General features: G+C 39.1%; 2 protein-coding genes across 4 annotated transcripts in view; one reads left to right on the top strand and one right to left on the bottom strand.

Moving 5' to 3' along the window:
* The window catches only part of ACAD11 (acyl-CoA dehydrogenase family member 11), a 29,182-nt gene that overhangs the window by 3,900 nt on the left and 5,724 nt on the right, over nucleotides 1-19,558 (top strand). For all 3 annotated transcript variants that reach the window (XR_014226918.1, XM_082292929.1, XM_082292930.1), the window contains exons 4-14: nucleotides 379-540; nucleotides 965-1,129; nucleotides 2,861-3,008; nucleotides 3,571-3,692; nucleotides 4,118-4,224; nucleotides 4,370-4,493; nucleotides 5,809-5,886; nucleotides 6,280-6,418; nucleotides 6,531-6,638; nucleotides 7,788-7,886; nucleotides 19,232-19,298. Coding sequence is in view for 2 of the 3 variants with exons in the window: in XM_082292929.1 (XP_082149055.1) it covers nucleotides 379-540; nucleotides 965-1,129; nucleotides 2,861-3,008; nucleotides 3,571-3,692; nucleotides 4,118-4,224; nucleotides 4,370-4,493; nucleotides 5,809-5,886; nucleotides 6,280-6,418; nucleotides 6,531-6,638; nucleotides 7,788-7,886; nucleotides 19,232-19,298 (1,319 nt within the window). In the remaining variant the exon portion in view is untranslated. The remainder of the gene's footprint in view (nucleotides 1-378; nucleotides 541-964; nucleotides 1,130-2,860; nucleotides 3,009-3,570; nucleotides 3,693-4,117; nucleotides 4,225-4,369; nucleotides 4,494-5,808; nucleotides 5,887-6,279; nucleotides 6,419-6,530; nucleotides 6,639-7,787; nucleotides 7,887-19,231; nucleotides 19,299-19,558) is intronic.
* On the bottom strand, nucleotides 10,681-11,763 carry ACKR4 (atypical chemokine receptor 4; the record flags this gene model as incomplete). Its single annotated transcript, XM_082292953.1, has 1 exon — nucleotides 10,681-11,763. One exon carries the CDS (start codon nucleotides 11,761-11,763, stop codon nucleotides 10,702-10,704), a length of 1,062 nt encoding a protein of 353 aa, XP_082149079.1. The 3' UTR covers nucleotides 10,681-10,701.

Below are 19,558 nucleotides of genomic sequence, written 5' to 3'. Positions count from 1 at the left end.
ACAACCCACCCATTCCCCTCCTCTTCCTGCCTGCCCCTCCAGCCCCCTGAGGCCATCATTGGTATTTTTTCTGCAATTTAGCTGTTCAGGACAATACAGTAACATTTTTCCTGGTGCTTTCCAAGCTTGAGGATACCTGGATTTGGTGTTCTAATTCAGACTTTCATCTACAGATACATCATATACTAATAACCTGGGATTACTGTGAATGCCTTCATTGGCCCTGGGTGAGGAATAAAATAACTGAGGGAGGCATTTTTGATTGCATAGGGAGTGTTGGTTCGCTACATTTGGTTTTGGTTGTGGAATGTATAGCTTTACTTCTTTTCATCTGGTGTGTACATCCCACCAATTATCATTGATTGATGCTATTTCTAGGGTCGCATCTTCCGAGACATCTCACTGCCTGAGGTGGGGCCAGCAGAGCGTTCTGCTCTGTATCTTGCAATGATAGAAACTCTGGCCCTGTTGCACTCCTTCAATTTGCAGTCATTGGGTCTCCAAGGATACGGTAGAGGACCAGGATACTGCAAAAGACAGGTACAGCTCTTAACATTCTCTTGTTTTGTCTGGTCTTTGAATGTTTATTTGATTTGCAAGCTAAATTGTTAATGATCATATTTTAGCTATTAAACACCTTCACTTAGTTCCATTATTTGTGCACAGTCTAAAGCCACTACTACATTCAGATTGATTCTGTAATGCTATACTTAGGGAATGATACTCATTTGCTTTTGGACTAACACTGGGTTTGGGCTATGTAAATAAGATTGAAATCGATGTAGTCTTTATTTCATCTTTTGATGTCTCAGTTCACATTTGCAAATGCAGAGGTACTGGATTTTACTGAATTTTCAAGCAACATGGTGATAGTCAAAGCCTGAAGCATGTGCTTCAAAATTTTATACTCTTGAAAAACTTGTGAATTGACTGAAAAATCTGTTGGAGTGTTTGTATTTTTAAGGTATCAACTTGGAAAAAACAGTATGATGCAGCTGCTCATACAGATATTCCTGCCATGAACAATCTGGCTGAGTGGTTAGCAAACAACTTGCCACCTGATGACAATGAAGAAAGCCTGATTCATGGGGACTTCCGAATAGATAACATCATCTTCCACCCAACAGAGGTAGTTGAAATGTATTTGTATGTTTAGGAGGTTTTGGTCCTCCATTTGTTTGTACTCCTATCATGTAATAGGACACTTATATGTGGATTATTTTAGTGCATGATACATCTTTAAAAGAAACAGTAGAAAACGAACTCTTCTCTATGCTCTGTGTATGGTTTTTAGGTACCTAATACAGTCCTGGCTTTCATTGTGAGAGCTAGATAGAATTGATGGAATCACAGAATCATAGAATGGTTTGGATTGGAAGAGACCTTAGAGATCATCTATTTCCAATGCCTTGGCCATGGGCAGGGATACCATTTACTAGACCAGGTTGTTCAGAGCCCCCCATTCAGCCTGGACTTGAGAGATACTCAATTTATTCATTGGTTCTAGTCCCTGCTTCAAAGTACAGGAACAAAGCATTTTATATGCATAAATCCTATTGGATTCAGTGCAGCTGAAGGCTCACTTCATTAAACTACATAAGCATCTGATCCAAAGCCCACTGACATCTGTGGTATGGCTTCAGTTAACAACAAGGGCCTTTGGAGCAGGATCTAAATGCATGATACATGACATTAGTGAAAACAAAGGAAATCTGCCAAAGCTGTTTAGTTATGGAGCACATGTAGATCACAAAGACCCTGAGAGTTCCTCATTCATCTTTAGGGAAAGAAAGATTCCTTTTTTTTTCCCTAGTGTGCTATCAACAATATGTGTGCTTCAAAATAAATGTGTGCTATCAACACAGTTGCATTTTCATTACTTTTTCTCCATGCTACCTGCTGTGTTGTGACCAGAAGACATGGCTGGAATTTGTGACCATGACTGCAACGCCTGTTCATGGCAAAGTAACAGATCCCAGAGATTCCCAGAGTTTTTGTGCATAGATTATTTGATAGACATGGTTCGTAGGTTTAAATGTGCTGATTGATTCCCTGAGAAGGGAATTTGACAGTCTTGGGGACTCTCCCAGCTGTTCCTCATGCAGTTGAAGGAATTGATCAAGCTGTACATAAGTAATTTTAGGTCATCTATAGAAACTGTTTCTGTAGATGCAGGAGTGACCGTGTAGGAAAGACTTCATGTACTTCAAGTAGCCATGGATCATGAGTAGGCTGGAGGGGTTGTTCAGGTTGACAGGCCAGTTGGATTATAGGAATTTATCAAAATAACACTGTGGGGAGTATCAGACCACCCAGCTGAAGACACCATTGCAAGGATGCTTGCAGCAGAGGCTCACTCTCAGCAGTCATTGATTTCCTGTTTAAGTAATTCAATTCCCCATGTAAGTGTTATTCTATGTATAATGTGATAAATTAGGTTTTCTGGTGCATGGTCTGGCTGTGAATTTCTGTGCCAGAGGACTGGGCAACAGGACTGGGAGAGAAACACAACTCTCAGTACTACTGTTCTTTAGGATGGATATTTTAATTCAATCATGTCTTATATGAGAAGAGTTTGGAAGTTTCTGACAGGAAGAACACTACTCAAAACTGTAGATTTAAATCAGATTTTATTTGGAAAAATGCCTAGCTTTCTATCCCTATGTGAATGTTAATTTTCTTCAGATCCTTAGATAGTGCCAGAAGGAACTCTTTTTGCTGTAGACAGCTACAGTGTGTGTTTTTAATTTTAAACACATAGTAACCAAATAAAACTCTTGGATATTGAGTGGGTTGTGCCTTTGTGGATGGAGAAAACATGTCTTCTAGCACTTACTTGAGGTTCTTGTTTTTATTTAAGGCTCGTGTTTTGGCAGTGTTGGACTGGGAACTTTCAACTACTGGTCATCCTTTAGCAGATTTAGCATATGCCACTCAGTTCTACTTTTGGCCTACGTCTGTTAAGGACTTAGGTCAAGGCTCTATCTTGGGTTTCAAAGACACCATAGGTATGAAATCATAATCTTTTTCTTGAAACAAATCCTTGGCTTGATTTCTATTTGAAATGCTACCTTTATAAACAGGAATTAAATGGTAAATTCACAAGCATATCATTTTGCATTTGTAAAGAACTTTTCCATAATTTTTTCATTGTAGCAAACATGTTGATGGTGAGGCTTTAGATAGTTCTGTTCTATCAAGCTTTGTCTTAGCCACAACATGCTACTTCTTTTGAACCTTTCTAAGAGATAGTGGAAGGAAAAAGAAATTTAAATGTAAATATATAATTTAAGTTTTAAAAGAAGCCTTTTCTCCCATGGATGAAATTATTTTCCTGACTGGAGTGGAGACAAAGGGCAGGAGGAAATGTTATGGCTATCTGAAATTCTGGCAACTCCTACTTCCCTTGGTCTCTCCATGTCACAGTTATGTCATGAGAAATGATCAATCATGGTGTAAATGAATTGTCTCATAAAGCTTAAAATTGTTCAAATGTTTGAAGAATAAGGTGGCAAAAAAATCATAGAAAACGTTGAGTATTCTGAAAAAAGCTGTTCTGTTTTTTTGTAGAAACTCCTTCCTTTGAAGAACTGGTTTCTGTGTACTCTCGCTGCCGGCGTATTACCACTACTTTATCCAACTTTAACTTTTTTCTTGCTTTGTCATATTTTAAAATGGCAGCAATAGCCCAGGTAATGCCCTCACATTTGCTGAAATGTCATATAGCTTTGGGTATCTGTGGGTAGTTCATTTAGTCATGAATAATAATCATATGTCTATGCTGTTGTCAGTTGGCTTGAGGGACAGGCTGGGCTCGTTTGCCATATCATGTGCAGACATTTGTATTTTCTCTTTTCTTTTTTACTTTTTCACTACTACTTTTTGTGATTTTCCTTTAGTTTGGTTTAGCTGGGATATGTTTTTAACTCTTGTGCAACAAGCATCTCCATTATATCAGAAATGCACCCAAACCAATATCAACATACCCCAGTAAGTTTTTCCTTCTAAAAATCTGTGCATTTAAGTGTTACTTTTCTAGTTGAAGAAATCACCAGTGTGTTAAAGAGACACTTTTAAGAGCATAATTATATCATATATGTTTTTCTTTCGGTTTTAGGGTGTATATGCCAGGTATCTCACTGGAAATGCTTCTGCAGAAAACAGTCATGAATTTGCAAAGATAGTGAAGCCTTTGGCAGAAAGAGGATTAGAGCTCTCAAAAAGGTAAGAGTGGTCTAGACTACTGGTCAAAGGCAAGGCAAAGCTTTTCCAACATCTTCATTTATTTAAATGCCTTTCTAAGGCAGCTTATGTTATTATGAGGGAAAATCTGGTCTTACTTGTTACTGCGTTGAATGTTCTTCCCTAGGTCATCCTTCAGCAGCACACAGCGCAGCACTTCTGGAGAGCTCTTCCATCAAAGTAGAAAAGGCCAAGAAATTTTGCTGAAGGTTAAGCAGTTCATGAAGCAGCACATTTATCCAGCTGAGAAGGTAAAAGCTTTTAGTTAACCTGTTTATAAAGGAACATTTTCTGACTAAACTTTATAAAAATGTAAAAATATATATAGAAGTCATGTCCTTCTGTTTTTTTTTTTTTTCCAAAACAGCCTTATTTTCATGCAGTGATGATTGTGGCAGTGCAAAAGATTAGCAGAAATCATTATAGACTGTATTTTTTTTTTCAGGATTAAAATATTGTATGCATTGTTTAAAAAGTGACTCTTAGCTTTTTATTAACTTTTGAAGTGTAAAAACTTCTCTTTTTAGAAAGAGTTACTTTTTAAAGGAAGTTGCCAAAATACTTGTTAGACTAACAACAACCTAGAACTCTAAGATACCAAACTGAATAACGCCTATTTTAAAATACTGCTGATTTTAACCATATGAAGCTGAATGTTTCTGTTTCTTGCTTTTTAGGCTGTGACAAAAAATCGGATTGTATAATGTATCGAAGTAGCCTCATTCCTGAATGTATCTAATACCAATGAATGTTTGAAATCAGCTAATGAAATATACACAAAGTCCATAGTTGGTGGAAGGGAAAATGAGATGTAGCATTTTACTTCTTATCCTAGGAAGGTTAGGAATTTCCGCTTAGAAAGTTGGTACAGCTTTTAGCCTTGTGGAAGTACAGATGGCTTTTGTTGCAGAATTGGTTTTTTTGGCTTTCTGATTTTTTTTTTTCCCTAAGTCAGGTAGAAATGCAGAAAATATCTTCTGTCCCTCAGTAAAACATGCTTGTGAAAATACTAAGATTAATGAATATAGGTGTTTACTTACAGCTAATGACTGGTGCTTGGAATGACTGCTTACATTATCTGTTAAGGAATTATTTTGACAGGAAGAGAAAACGTATTTTTGTGTTTTTTTTTTTTTTCAGTTAACAAAAGATTAACTGACTTATGTATCTGAATGTTGTAACCAGAAACCTGAATCTTAAGTGTCAGTACATCAGGCTTTTATTTCATGCCTCTTGTGTGTGCTGTTGGTAACAGGTACTTTTATCTCCAGAAAATACTGACCTCCTAGTGCCATCATCACATACTTTAAACCATTCCAAATAGTAGTATAAAATAAGGTACTGATTGGGGTCATCTCACATTTAAAGTCTTGAAAAATTAATAGATTGCAGTTGAGTTTTCAATTATATATTTAATTTTATAATGCAACTGACTATATAATGTAAACCTGTGTTGAATATTTTATAATTGGCTCCTTGGATCATAGATCTGGAAGAGGACTATTATTCTTTGTGTGTTACATGTTTTCTTAATTTAAACAGCATCTTTTAAATTGTTTCTCTAAGGAAATAGTAAAATATTATGCTGAACATAGAAATACTGAGGACAAATGGAAGAAGCCACCACTGCTGGAGAGACTGAAGGTATGGGACAATAAATATTTTTAGCACTCTAGCAGTAAAAGAACACAGACATAGAGCATAAGAGGGATTGGTGTATCCTGCTGGAGAAGTTACTCTGCATGGAAAGAAACAGTGTGAGGAACAGTGGAAGGAAAGGAATAGGGAAGTATGCAAAAGGTAAGAGAAACAAATGAGAGAAGGGAAAAACAAAATGAGGTCTGTGAGGGGCATATCTGAACTTTAAGTCAAAGACTGTACCTATTATTTCAAAATAGCTATTGAAAAATGGCAGCAGATATATTGGACAGTGTAGTAGGCAGGAGGGAAGAAAATGTGTAGCAAGCCAGAATTGAATTTTAATTTTTTTTTTTTAAGGCTTGTTGCTGATATTTTTTCTGTTGATTCTTGCAACAGGAATTGGCCAAAGCAGAAGGTCTGTGGAACCTTTTCCTCCCAGATGTCAGTGGTCTCAGCCAGCTTGACTATGCCATAATAGCTGAGGAGACAGGGAGATGCCTTATTGCTCCTGAGGTTTTCAACTGTCATGCACCAGGTTAGCAGTGCTGTCCCAAAACTATGGCAGTGGGAGCATTAAAAAGTTGGGCATCTTACACCTTACAGGCTTTGGGTCTCGAGCAGTAAACATGACTGCTGATTTTTTACAGACACGGGAAACATGGAGGTCCTCCACATGTATGGGACTGAAGAGCAAAAGAAGGAGTGGCTGGAGCCCCTCCTAGAAGGGAAGATTAGTTCTTGCTTCTGCATGACAGGTAAATTTTTCTCCAGAAAAAAGTTAGAGGCAATTGGCAGGAACTTCACATGGTGTATGCACCAAAAAGTAAAAAACTGCAAGTTGTGTGTTACAGTGGACATTTCTACACTAATTCAGTATCTGTGAATATGTTGAATATGAAATCATCTATGAGGTGTGAATGCAAACTGAAGCACCCTTGCTGCCTTTCCTGATAGTTGCCAATTTTCATGGTTACAATAATTAGTATTTGCTTTCTATACATTTTCAGTTTAATTTTAGTACTAGTAAAATACAATTTATAGTACCAAACAGGTTTGCAATAGAGCTTACCTTTTCTTGTAGTGTGCTTTGGAGTTCTCTAGACATACACAGTTGGGTCCAAGTATCATTATTGTGATTAAAGTTGTGTAGTTTTGCAGTGTGTCACAGATGTTTTAGATACAACTCAAAAATAACTTGATTTATGTCCATAGCTCAACATTGTATTTAGTCTTGCTCCTGAAAGCTTGTGGTATTCAGCATCTCTGGAAAGTCTGGCTCTTGCTATAGGAAGGTAGTTTTTGGAACATGTGATGTCAAAATCTTGATCCTCCTGTGTCAGGAGGAATCGAGAGAACTCAGCCTTGCAGACACTTACTTTGCAAATTCTGTTTTGCTGTGTTCCCCAAGAGGAAATAGATACTTCTGTTTTAAAGTGGATGGTAAGGATGAAAGGAGAGAGGAAGAATCTTTCCTGTTCCAAAAAATCATTGATGACATTTTGCTGACCACTTCATGTGGTCTATTTCATATGCCACCACAAAATTAGTTTCAGTCTCTCTATTTTCACTTGAGAAGAGCCCAGAGGGAGAAAACAAGGCTGAGGAGAAATATGACTGCTACCTGTAAGTACAGTGGAAGGATAAAGGATTTAAAGACACAAGGAAAGGAAGAAGGCTGTTGATTGCAAAGGGTGGTCCAAGACCAAGTACATTTAAACTGGCTATGAATAACAGGCTGTTGAAAAACAGGAGGTCTTTTGACCACCAGCAGTGAGGTTCTTCAGACAGCTTTTCTACTGGTAGCAAAACAGTGTACTTTTAATAGAATATATAGCCTGATATTTGTGGAGGTTGTATTACCTTTATATTTAATCTGGTGGCTTGTTTTTTTTCCTTTAACACAGAACCTGATGTGGCTTCAAGTGATGCCACCAATATGCAATGCACCATTGAGCGAGACGGGAACAGCTACGTGATCAATGGCAAGAAGTGGTGGAGCAGTGGTAAGTGTGGAAACCTAAATAAGAGTTCAGGCTCTTATGTAGGCTAAGTCTAAACTTTTTTCCAATAACTATTAAAACAAAATTATTTGTGCTCTATTTCTGAGATGAAATTTTGTCTTTTCTTGAGTAAAAGCAATAGAACGTAAAACAAAAGAAGGAGCTGAATTGAGCTGTTGTTCTCTGAACCGAAGTCCAAGGTTCAATCCAATTTGGGGATTTGGGTGCTTTTTGGAACCTCTGAATTTTGTTCACAGAATGAATGCTGCTGTTTTCTTTAAACATTACCTCTTTCTATCAGTTAACTTATACATTTGTGGCTGAACCCTTTAAACTTTGTTTTCATGAAACTGTCTTTTACAGCTTGTGTGAGAGGTTTGAGAGTACTGCGTAGCTACAGTAAAATGTGGCTGCTTTTAAAGTAGCCTGTGATGCTGTTGGACTGGCTCTTACAGGAGATTTTCTTATATTATAATCCCCAGTAAAATCAATGGATTGTACTCTAAGTGGTAGATGTCCCTAATATTGTAGTACTGATGCTTTTTTGCCAAAACGTGTGACAGCAGCTTAAAAGTCATCATTCCCTGGGAGTCTGGAACCCAAGTAAATAAACAGAGTTGTTAAACTTGAATGTTTTATTTACATACATGAGTGTGTCAGCTACTTGCTGATACATGCTTGTGCAATACCTGGAGTCACCAGAAGATAGATCTCTCTCTCTGTTCTACTCCTGTAAAACTGGCAGCAAAAGGAGACATGCAATCTTGTCTCCTGACCCGAGAGTGTTGCTTAACTGCTGGCTACTTAACCTTTGCTCTGGGTCAGTGTCTCCCAGCTGTGCATTGCAGACCCTAAGGAAGTAATGGAAAAGTTTTAGGGGGTCACACACACAAAATAATATTCATAAAATTAGTTATGTGAATTATAAAAAAGAGTTAGCATGATTTGGTTTGTCTTATTTCTAATAAATACAATTAGGGCAATCAGATTTGCATGAAGACAGATACAAAAAAGGTACTGCAATTCCAGGAAGTTTGAGAAACATGTTCATTTGGCTCTGTGTTAGTCAGTCTCCCTTTCTGCCTGGCTGGGTAGGTGGTTTTGTTTGGTTGGGGTTTTTTGGTTCTGGTTGGGGTTTTTTAACTTTTGGGATATTAGAACCTTGGATGTTTGGGAATTCCAGAAACCTGACAGCCTGGTCAGAATGCCACTCTGTATTTGTGAAGACAAGTCATAAATCACACATGCAAGGAGTCAGTTACTTCATGGAAGAAGTGGGGTTTCTTATTATGCTCTGCATGTTTACAGTAAATCCTGTATGGCTTAACTATGTCAGATTTATGGTGTATGTGTAAAAAATCCGTCAAGCACTTCTGACTTATCTGTTCACGCCCTAGTATTTCTCCAAACACTGGGCAGACATTCTGTAAGCTTTTGTCATCCAAACAGGGAGAAGAGGCTCATGTCTTGTTTATGCTACTGTTGTTTCTAGTTTGTCATTTTCGAGCTTTTTGTTCCAGTCCCTAATTGTTCCTAATAGGAACAGCATCTAAAAATGAGAGATTCTTGTTGGCTTTTCTAATCTGTAGTTCAGGCATTTTGTCAGAGCCTGCAGGGTGTTTGAAGATAAGGACAGTATGCTGTAACACCACTTCTTCATTTTGAAAGCTAAGCTAATGTGTCAGTGAAATGTTTCCAGTGACTCATGGAAAACTGCTGTTTTCCTGGAATTCCTGCCAACACTGTGGCAGGGGACAGCTTTGGTACCTCTCTGTGTAAAAGAGCTTTCGGAACCTCTTCTCTTTTGTCAAGCAAAGCCTCTACCCTTTGCTGGTTGGTAAATGCCTGTGATGTCAGGTGTCAGTACTACTAAAACAAAACAAAACAAATATAAGAAAAAACAAAAGCCAGTGTACTTTTTCTATTCTTTGATTTATTGTGTCTCCATGTATTATAGCAGATACAGTTACTGCAGTGCTTGATTAATTTTAAAAATTCTGAATAGAAAATCCAGGCCTTGTGTCTGAAGATTAACTTAACTTCTTATTACATTTACAAAAATCTAGAATGTGCCACCCTTAGAGCGCTGACCTTGAAGTTTAGGGTGAGCAGAAAAGAAGAGGTGAAAGGTAATTTTTTCTGCAGTTATAGAAAAGGGGTTACTGGAGTTTTTTTGTAGAGGATGTTGTTGCTGCTATACATTTATAGAAACACATAGAGAATGGCTTTTCCCCTTTCTCTCTCCCTCTCAATTCTCAGCCATAAGCTTATACCTCATTTCAAGCTGCAAGGGTATCTGTGGAATGCTAGCTGAGTTGAGAAATGGAACTGAGCTGTTAGGAAAATGTTCTAAATTTTTACAAAATAGTTGGAGAAACACAAGATTATTATTAACTTCTGGCACAAAGGTTCCTGTACTGTTGTTTGATTGCTGATAGTTTTTCTTCTGTTTTAGTTACATGCTTAGATGTGTACAGGTTGTTCATTACACAATCACTTAATTGCCTAGTACTGTGACACTGAAATTTAAATCTTAGGGGTGTTTTTAGGTTCTTGGGTTTTGTTGTGGTGGGGTTTTTTTGTTTGAGTTGTTCGATGTTGCTTAGTAAATATCTCTGGTTGTTTCTGGGAATTTCAGTGTCCAGTTCTTGCTTGATTCTGATAAACATGTTCTACTTTGAAGTGCTCTGTAGTGTCTTGGCAGGTTCAGAAATTCATCTGAAAGTTGACTTGCGGAGAAACAGCTGCAGAAACAATACCTCCTGCAATTAGTAAACAATTCCCTTGGTTATGTAAGATGATGAAAGCAATGGAGGGCCTATATAGTGAAACTGATTGTTTCTTCAGTAGGGTCTTCGTAATTCATAGAAATTTCTTCAGGTCTCCCATTCTGCTGTTGTCTTCTCCAGTACCCATAATTTTTGGCGATTTTCATGACATGCATTTTGAAAGAGGCACCCAGAAAGGCATAGAGGAGAGGGTTGAGGCAGGTGTGGAACAAAGCTATGCTCTTGGTGACCTGGAGCGCCACGTCCATGGTTTTACTGGTGTCGCAGTCCGTAACCAACATGTAGATGATGTCTATGGCTCGCCACAGCTTCACAATGTTGTAGGGTAGCTGGGTGACAATGAAAGTGGCCACTACTGCCAGCAGAACCATGAAAGGCCTGGACTTCTTAACATTTGCAGATCTAAAGATTGCCCGAGCAGTAGCGGAATAGCAGATCAGCATTACGAGGAAAGGAAGCAGAAATTCCAGGATAATTTCCAGGATTTGAATGGTTGATTTTAAGAGTGTTTCCATGTTCATTGGAAATACAGGAAGGCATTCATTCCTGTCATTGTGTTTCTTGACTTGATTAAATATCAGCTCAGGGATGCTGAGGCAAATGGCAGCCAGCCAGACACAGATGCAAGTAGCACTGCAGTGTTTGCCAATTCTTCTATGGCCGTGGGATTCAGAAGTGGCCCTGTATCTGTCCACACTGATACAGGCCAGGAACAGCATGCTGGAGCTGAAATTCATGGTGTACAGAGAAGAAGTGAACTTGCACATCGGGTTTCCAAGTTCCCATCCCTGCACTGCATTTGCAGCCCAAAAAGGGAGGGTGAAGAGCAGGAGCAGATCGGCGATGGCGAGGTGCATGATGTACATGTCCGTCTTGGTCTTGGGTTTCTTGCAGTAGGCGTAAATTGCAACCACTAGTGAGTTTCCAGCCACTCCAACTGTGAAAGTCAGTGCATAGAGCACTGGGAGGAATAATTTTCTGAAATTTCTCACATCACTTTTTTCACAGAGAAGCTCATAGGTATTGTAATCTATAAGAGGGTTGAGATCATCCTCCTCATCCTCAATCCAGTAATCTGTAGAGTTATTCATATCTCAGACCGTGGCAAAGCTAAGAAGCACAAAAAAGTGGGGAGAAGGGAACACCAAAGAATAATACTGGGTTTAAGTTTTAAAATTTCTGTTGAAACCTAAAACCCTTCTTCAGGGCTGCTTATACATCTCAAATTTAAAGAACTTGGATATTGAGAATACATGTGTGAATAATCAAAGGGAAGTTAGACAGTAACAGGCAGAACAGACCATCTCAAGTTCTCGTGTGAAATAGGGCAACCGGCAACATCTGTGAGGGCAATACAAAGTAAAATAGATTCAACTGAAATGCTTTTATTACCCTTAGCATTTGAGATTGTAAAATCCTTGGAGTGCCCCTCACTGATTTCCACATTTGAGTCGAGGAGCCATCATTGCTTTAACTGCTCTGACTGTGTTATGTTTGACAATATTCCATTGCACATAACTGTGTCTGTACCTTTATAGGGTTGGAATTACACCTTCCCCTCTCCAGCCTCTGCAAAGCAAAGGAATACCAGCTGAAGGCTGTAAATGCTGTTACAGTCAGGTTATAAGGAATACGAGCAGACTACAGCTGAGGCAAGCAGCTGCCTACTGTCATAAATATTCAGTGCCTGCTGTCATAAATTTTGACAAATTTTGGATATGAGTATAATACAAGGAGAGTCTTTTTGTTTGTTTCTCAGGCACACTGTACATGCCCATTACAAAAATCCCAGCAGGGAAGTCAGTTGCTGAACAGCAGTAGGACAAGCTTAATTTAGTCTCCATCCCACACAGCAAACCCTGCCCACGTGGAATTTCTTACAGAAGCAGATTGCTGTGGGTACCCTGCATCTTAGCAGCTGGAGACTTCTCAGGATGTTATGACAGAAAGGAATTTTATCGCATACAAACTGCCCACAAGTACCCAAACAGCTCAGAAACTCTGCTGGTTTTTCAAGTACGATCTCATGACAGATTTACTCTGCAAGCACTGAGGCTGGGTTCTCACTGCCAGCTTAGGGCTGAAGTTTAGGTATTCGTATCTTCAGTTTGTGTCTTAAGCAAGTCATATCCTGCAGTATTTTCCTCTTTTTCTTTGACTGTGTACATTGACTAATGTCCTGAAATTCTGTCTATTGTAAAATACAGTCCTGCAGTACCCTGTTTTCTTGTAATAAATGGGATTAAGGTTTCTCAACAGCAGCAGCAAAAATTAGCTGAGAATGAAAAACATATCCCCCTTTTCTCATCATATACATTGTTCAGAATTTGAAGTCAGTGTTGCTGAAAGCAGATTGTTATCTGATATTCTGCCCCAGAACTACAATTTGGCTCTTTCAAGCCTGAAAGAAAAATGCAAGTACCATTTCTGTTTCTTAGGCAATTGTTTAAATGAAGAGTTGCCAAGTGTCTCTTAAAGTTTTTTTTTTTAATATATCTGTCTACTAGGAAAAAATAAGTTACTGTTTCATCTCATAATAAGGGATGCAGACCAATTAAATAGAGAGAAATTAATCATTTCAATTTTTTTTTCAGTGATTCCCCTAGCCAAAATTTTTGAAAAGTGTATTAGTTTGAAATTAACTATTTAGTTTGGCTCCATCTTTAATGACTTTGTTTTATTTTTCTGTTAATATTTCAAAACGCTCCCCATCAAACTTTAAAAAATTATTACTCTTATTTTAAGTCTTGCCATTTGTTCTTTATTGTTGCTTTAATGAGATGTGAAGAATGGAAAAGTACAGTCACAGTACTTTGGCAAAGGGATGTCTGTTCTATGCCTAACAAACTGTGTTAGCAGGATTCTGCAGCAGCAGTAATCTTTTGCAGCTTTATGGTACTTTGAGGAGAGATTTAGTTATCAGCAGCAAAAGAATCTGTTTTTATTAATTTTTTTTTAGTAGAAGAAAAACTGCAGCAAGAAGAGTTTAATCCACTTAGCTGAGATTTGAGGAAAATTAGAAGTTAAATGAAAATATTTGGTTGTGGTCTTAAAACACTTAATACAGAACCCATTAAGGAACATTTAATCAAATTGGATCACTGGCAGATTTACTTGAAAGCAAACCAGTAAGCATGTCAGGGCAAGCTTTAAAAGTCTGTGTACGACAAAGCAGTTTGGCTGTGACTCTGTGCTCTGCTGCCTGATAAGCTTTTGCCTGCCCCGAGTTCTTGACGGAAACAAAGTTATCTAAAATGCAACAGTTGACATTTCTCCCTTAAAAACACAGTTATGTTTTGGCTCCCATACCTGTTCCTGTTTATCTTTCCTGGTAATGCTGTTTCTCAGGCACACGTGCAGGTGCCCCTTACTAACAGCCAAGCAGTCCCATGGGAGTCAGGCGCTGAAGAGCGGTGGAAAAGCTTCCTTCAGTCTCCATCCCACACAGCAAGCCCTGCCCGTGTGGAATTTCTTACAGAAGCAGATTGCTGTGCATACCCTGTATCTTACAGCTGGAGACTTCTCAGGATGTTATGACAGAAAGGAATTTTATCACATGCAAACTGCCCACAAGTACCCAAACAGCTCAGAAACTCTGCTGGTTTTTCCAATAGTGTTTTCTAGGAGGTATACTAATAAATATATTGTCTGCAACTGCATGTCTTCTTGCAGAATTATTTCAGCCTTCCAGTCAGATAGAAATTCAGTGTTTCTGTGTGTTTAAACTTGATGTGGGATTGTATGAATGGTGGTGAATTAAGTTAAAATCCCAGTTTAAACAGACAGATTTTTTTCCTCTGATGAATTAAGCCGTATTCTGTCCTTCTGCTGAACAGATCTAATTTGGATACTGGAAAGGAGATGTGCCTTAGTGAAATGATGTCTGTCTGTAAAGCCAACTTAACTGCGAGTAAATGTATGCAAATAAGGTATCATACAATATACAGAGCAAGAAGGATTAAAACAAAACTCACCTTCTTTTGCCAGCAGATGAGTAGCAGGTACTGCAATTGAGATGTGCCGCAGTGAAGTGATCTGAATTGGTCTGACACATTGCATTTTGTCTTCAACCACCACACCCTCGTGTGGAAGTCAGTTGCACTTTCATTTTGACTTGACAGTTTAAAAAAAAACCTTTAAAAAATTGTGCTTTCCTGGAAACTCTTCTTGTGTTGAACACGTACACTTCCTACATTCCTTCCTGTTCCAACCAGACTGTGACTGCTCTTTGGAAGGTCAGGACACTCTTACTGCTTCTCTTTGTTGTTTGTGGTTTTATTCCTGAAAGTCCAAATGTTTTATACATCATCAAAAGGCTTTTATCAAGCCACATGTTAAAAAGATGAAAAGGAGAGAGAGAAGAGGAAGGTCCATCTGGGGCTGAGTTACTGCCCCAGACACCAAAGGGAGTCACTACAGTCTTTCCTCAGGGCACTACTCTGCTTTTGATGGATGCGTGTATAAGGTTTTAAGGGATCCTTATATCCCCTCCTTAAGTAACTTTTTAGGGGATACAATAGAAAAATGAGTTTGCTTTTTGTGAGGTGGGGAAAGGGGTTCCTTCAGTCTGTGAAACCAGAAAGATGATAAGGAAAATATGTGAACACAAGTGGCAAATTGTCGACCAGAATACAAGCAGATAGTCCTGCATCCTGTGGGAGAGTTCTCAGGGACCTGAATGTTGCCAGTCAATCTCATAATCAAATTAGTGACCTGTTTGAATTATCCTGGGTCAGATAGCAGTCTAATGAGCTCCACTAAATACAATATTGAAGCCTAATAACAGAGATACTGAGCCAACCAGAGGTCAGATTTTGGTGGTTTTTAGCTCTCTGATGTACCTGCCACGACTGGATTAACCCTCTGTCTGTGCTTCAATTATTTTGAAGTATGTGAAAGGAAAGATTCTTAAAGATGGGCAGCTAAGAATGTAATGGGCAGATGTTTTCCACAAGCTATATTTTGTTTCAGATGACAAAGTAAAATGGGCTGGGAGAGGAAGTGCAGTCTAAAGAGTGCCACAATATTTGTGCACATTTCTGCAATGTTTTCATCTTGAGTTATCACAGTACTTCAGTGGTGTTTTCCCAGTGGCAGATAAGATGTTTGGGCTTCTTCCAGGCCATCTCCTTGCAGGTCATGTCATGGCTTTGAGGCCTGAGCTGTATCTCTTTCAAACGAATGAACCTCTCAGTTCTGAATAAGCTTTGTCTCAATATGGTCTCCAATAAGATGGAATAAGCAAGCTAGAGCTGAGATTGCTCTCAGGGAAGTGTGTGTTGGCTGCAGAAGTGCCCAGGAGGGTCTGTGGGCAGGCTGTAGGAAAGCAGCTCATGTGAACCCTGCCTTGCTTATTGCAGTTCCTCAGCTCCTTGTAACTTTCCAGGGGTGCAGGGAGGACGGATCCTTCCAGTCAGAGTAGAGAAATAATATTGTCATGTATGTATTCAGTAGGGTCCTATAGGCTCAAAAATAACAAAAATTATTTAGTAAATAAGAGTGAATACAAAACTAAAAACACTTGTGGGTGTGTGAAAGTGGCATGAAGGCAAAGAAAAAAACTCACTTGCACCAGCTGAGCCCATGAGCTCCAGCTGGGAATGACCAGCAACCGCATTCAGTGACAGGACTGCAAAGCTTGCAGTCTTCCTTGCAGCTGCACAACCCCAGCATTGCCTCTGTCCTTACTGCTTGTAGCCAGTTTGCTTGCAGCTACAGTGTAGTCTTTGCCCACCACAAACCAGCTGCCTGCAGTATTGTCTGGAGAAGATGAGATAAAACTGTGGAATACAATATGCTAGTGGATAGAAATTACTGCGGACTCTTGGTGGGCTGTGCGTATGTGTGTCCCTTTTCTCCATTAGGAGACCCCCATGTTCCAACAATCAGTACCATGCTGCCATCCACCCTGCTAAGACCAGTTTCTTCTTGCAGGAGAGTCCAGGACATGTGTTTATCAGTGCCTGTCTAGGAAGCTGTCAGGTCTCTAAGTCACCACAGACCCCTGCTGGACTGATGGATGCAGCAGCCAGTGTGGCAAAAATTGTAGGTATCCGGCATTCAAGCAGTAGTTTATTTGGCCTTAGTCATTTTAGACAGAAAATTGAAGACTGAACACTGAAAAATAGATTGCAAGAATTGAAGTGCTACTGGCTTCTGAAGGCAGGTTCTGTGGCAGCTTCCTCAAGTACAGGTGGTGCTCAAAGGTTGCCACATTTAGTAGTCTCTCCACCAGAAAGAACGTGTATAAGTTGATTGTGTGAAGATTGGTAATCTTAAGCATGTTATACCCCTGATAGCAAAGATTAGGCTTCTAATGGGATTGTGATCAACACTCTAAGCACATTTTAAAATATTGTCTTTGCCTATGTGAGTGAGTGCCGTGAAGAGTTCAAAAGTGTAAGAAGTTAGTTAAACTGAAGATGTTTGCCAGTGTAGCAGCATTGTGGTCTAAAAGTTTTGGACAGGTTGTGCAGTCATATACATTGAAAACTATGGAAAAGCTCATCAATATGGAAATAGGGTTAAAACTGACCTATTAAAATGCCTACTGTCTATTCAATTGGCAGTTTTTTGCAAAACTCCTACCAAAATAACAGGCTTCTCTAACTCCTCCCCCCATCCTCCAGCAATGTCTTTGTATTTTGTAAATGATGTGAAAATGCCATTTACAAATGAGATATTTGCTCCATCCAGGCTGTTTGCATTCCTGCCAAAACACTGGAGTCTTTTGGAGTCTTGCATTAGACATGAACTTTTTTTCTGTCGTTTAAGGGTCAAAGTGACATAAAATTTGTTTTAGGTTTTTAGGATTTCAGAATCTAAGGAGTGGAAGGGCCAGGAATCTCCCTTCCTTTGCTGTGCTTAGATAGGAACAAGCACAGATGAGATGGAGGTATTGCTTTCCAGAAATGTGTACAAATTATTTAGAGCATCTAACCAGATGTTTAGGTCTCAGTGAACTTCTCCCCGAGTTCAACATGAAAACTTCTGCTTTTTTTTTTTATTTTATACAACATGGTTAAATTTGCCCTTTGGTTTGAAGCAGGAATGTGACTTGAGGATAATTTACAAAATGGTTTTTGAAGATATATTCCAGAAAGTCAAAATATCTTTTGTGGTAAACCTCACTTGAAGATAGGTCTGGTTTAGAAAATAGCACTTGTGCAGTTCTTTACCTCTTGTGGAAAAGGAGAAGTGTCAAATCCCCTATGCAGGGGTGACATTTCCCTGTGCAGGGTAGTACCCTGCAAAGCATATGTTGGGTCATTTGGGGTTGGTCACCTGCTTGTTGCTGTTGCCCGAATGAGCCAAGTTTTGTTTTGGTTTTTTTTTACCAAGTTGATTTATCCCCCTGCCCTAAGCTTTTCACTGGAACTTTTAGCTTGTTAGCATTGTACAGCTCATGGGCCCCTCTGGAAACAATGGATGAATACCATATTGCAAAAGAGAAAAGTAAACAGCTGGCAGTCTGGCCCTCCAAACAGGCAGTGTTTATCAGAGCAAAATAAATCTCTCTCCTGCTTCCTGGCCATCACAGTGGCTGTTTGTAGGAGGAAGTGGCTCAGCTCAAAGCCAGGTGGTTGTATTGTCCAGACCAGTCTCCCAAACCCTGTGAGAACAGCTGCCAGAGAAGTTAAAAAGTTGTATTTGTTTCTGACCTCAGAACAAAACCAAGCTGCTGCAGATCAAGCCTTGAATTAAATCTCTGCAAAGCTTGTCATCTGCATTGAGATAGCAGTAAAAAATTACTGATTGCTACACCCATTGGGTATTTCCCCTAGCTTTATTGTTTGTGGGAGGCTTTGAAAGGAATGAGAGCATGCTTTGGTACTAAGAAAAAAGACAGTGAGGATTAAGGGTCATAGAAATGTTACTTTAATCAATGGAAGAATCTTCTTTAGGACTCATACATTAAAGTGCTGTCTTTATGCTACAAAGGCTTAATAAATATGTCCATATAACAAACATCTCAAATAATGTTATCAATGGCTTGAAATACGGGCCGACTATTTTCAGGTAACAGTTTCCACTCAGATCTTTCTTTGAAGTGCAATCTAAAATCGTTTGCATGAAGGGGGACAAATCTGCATAATTTGGCTATAATGTGGTTGGTGTGTCATTTCCACATAGACCCTTCAGTCTTTATAGGCTAAAGAAGATTTTTTAGAAGTTTTACTTTTGAAATGGCAGCATCTCACCTTGATAGATGTGCTGTTGTATCACACTTATTTGCTCAGCTGTAACGGAGACAGAAGTAATTAAATGCCATTTCAAGTACCTTCTTGTTCTCCTTTCATAGGAATAGATGATGGAGCTGGAGGGTTTGGATGTTTGGCTTTTCATGTTCCCCTTCCCACAAGTCAGCTCCCTTTTGCATGTTAAGTAGTAAGCTGTATTTTGTTCCAGCATGATTATTCAGAGTATAAACACAGGAGGAGATTGCATCTCCTGCATCACAAAAGGAAGGGAGTAGGGTTTCTTGTTACGAAACTTCATTTGCTTCAACATTGAGATTTCATACTAAAAACTATTTTTGTGTTTGCCACTTTATTTAAGGTGCTGGGAACCCAAATTGCAAAGTTGCAATTGTAATGGGCAAAACCAAAACCTCATCAGCATCCAGGTAAGAATTACGAGGAGACACAGAATTCCCTAAAACTTCTTCTGTGGAGGAGTCACTGCTTGCGAAAATTTTGTTAAGTGAAATGCCATTAATTGCCTTGACCAGTTGGATGTGCTCCTGAGTTAGAGGGATGTATTAAACCTCAGCATCTGTCTGTTGTAGCCTGAGTTCCTGTTTTGCTGTCAGATGCTGTTGACTGAGTCCTCCCAACCTTTCCACTGTTACCGTCTTTGATTGGCATGCTTCCCGCCTCTTTCCAT

The sequence above is a fragment of the Coloeus monedula genome, assembly GCF_965178545.1.
Source record: "Coloeus monedula genome assembly, chromosome: 1".
Taxonomy (NCBI): Eukaryota; Metazoa; Chordata; class Aves; order Passeriformes; family Corvidae; genus Coloeus; species Coloeus monedula.
The sequence above is the reverse complement of the archived record's forward strand: the minus strand, read 5'-3'. Positions and strand labels throughout refer to the sequence as shown.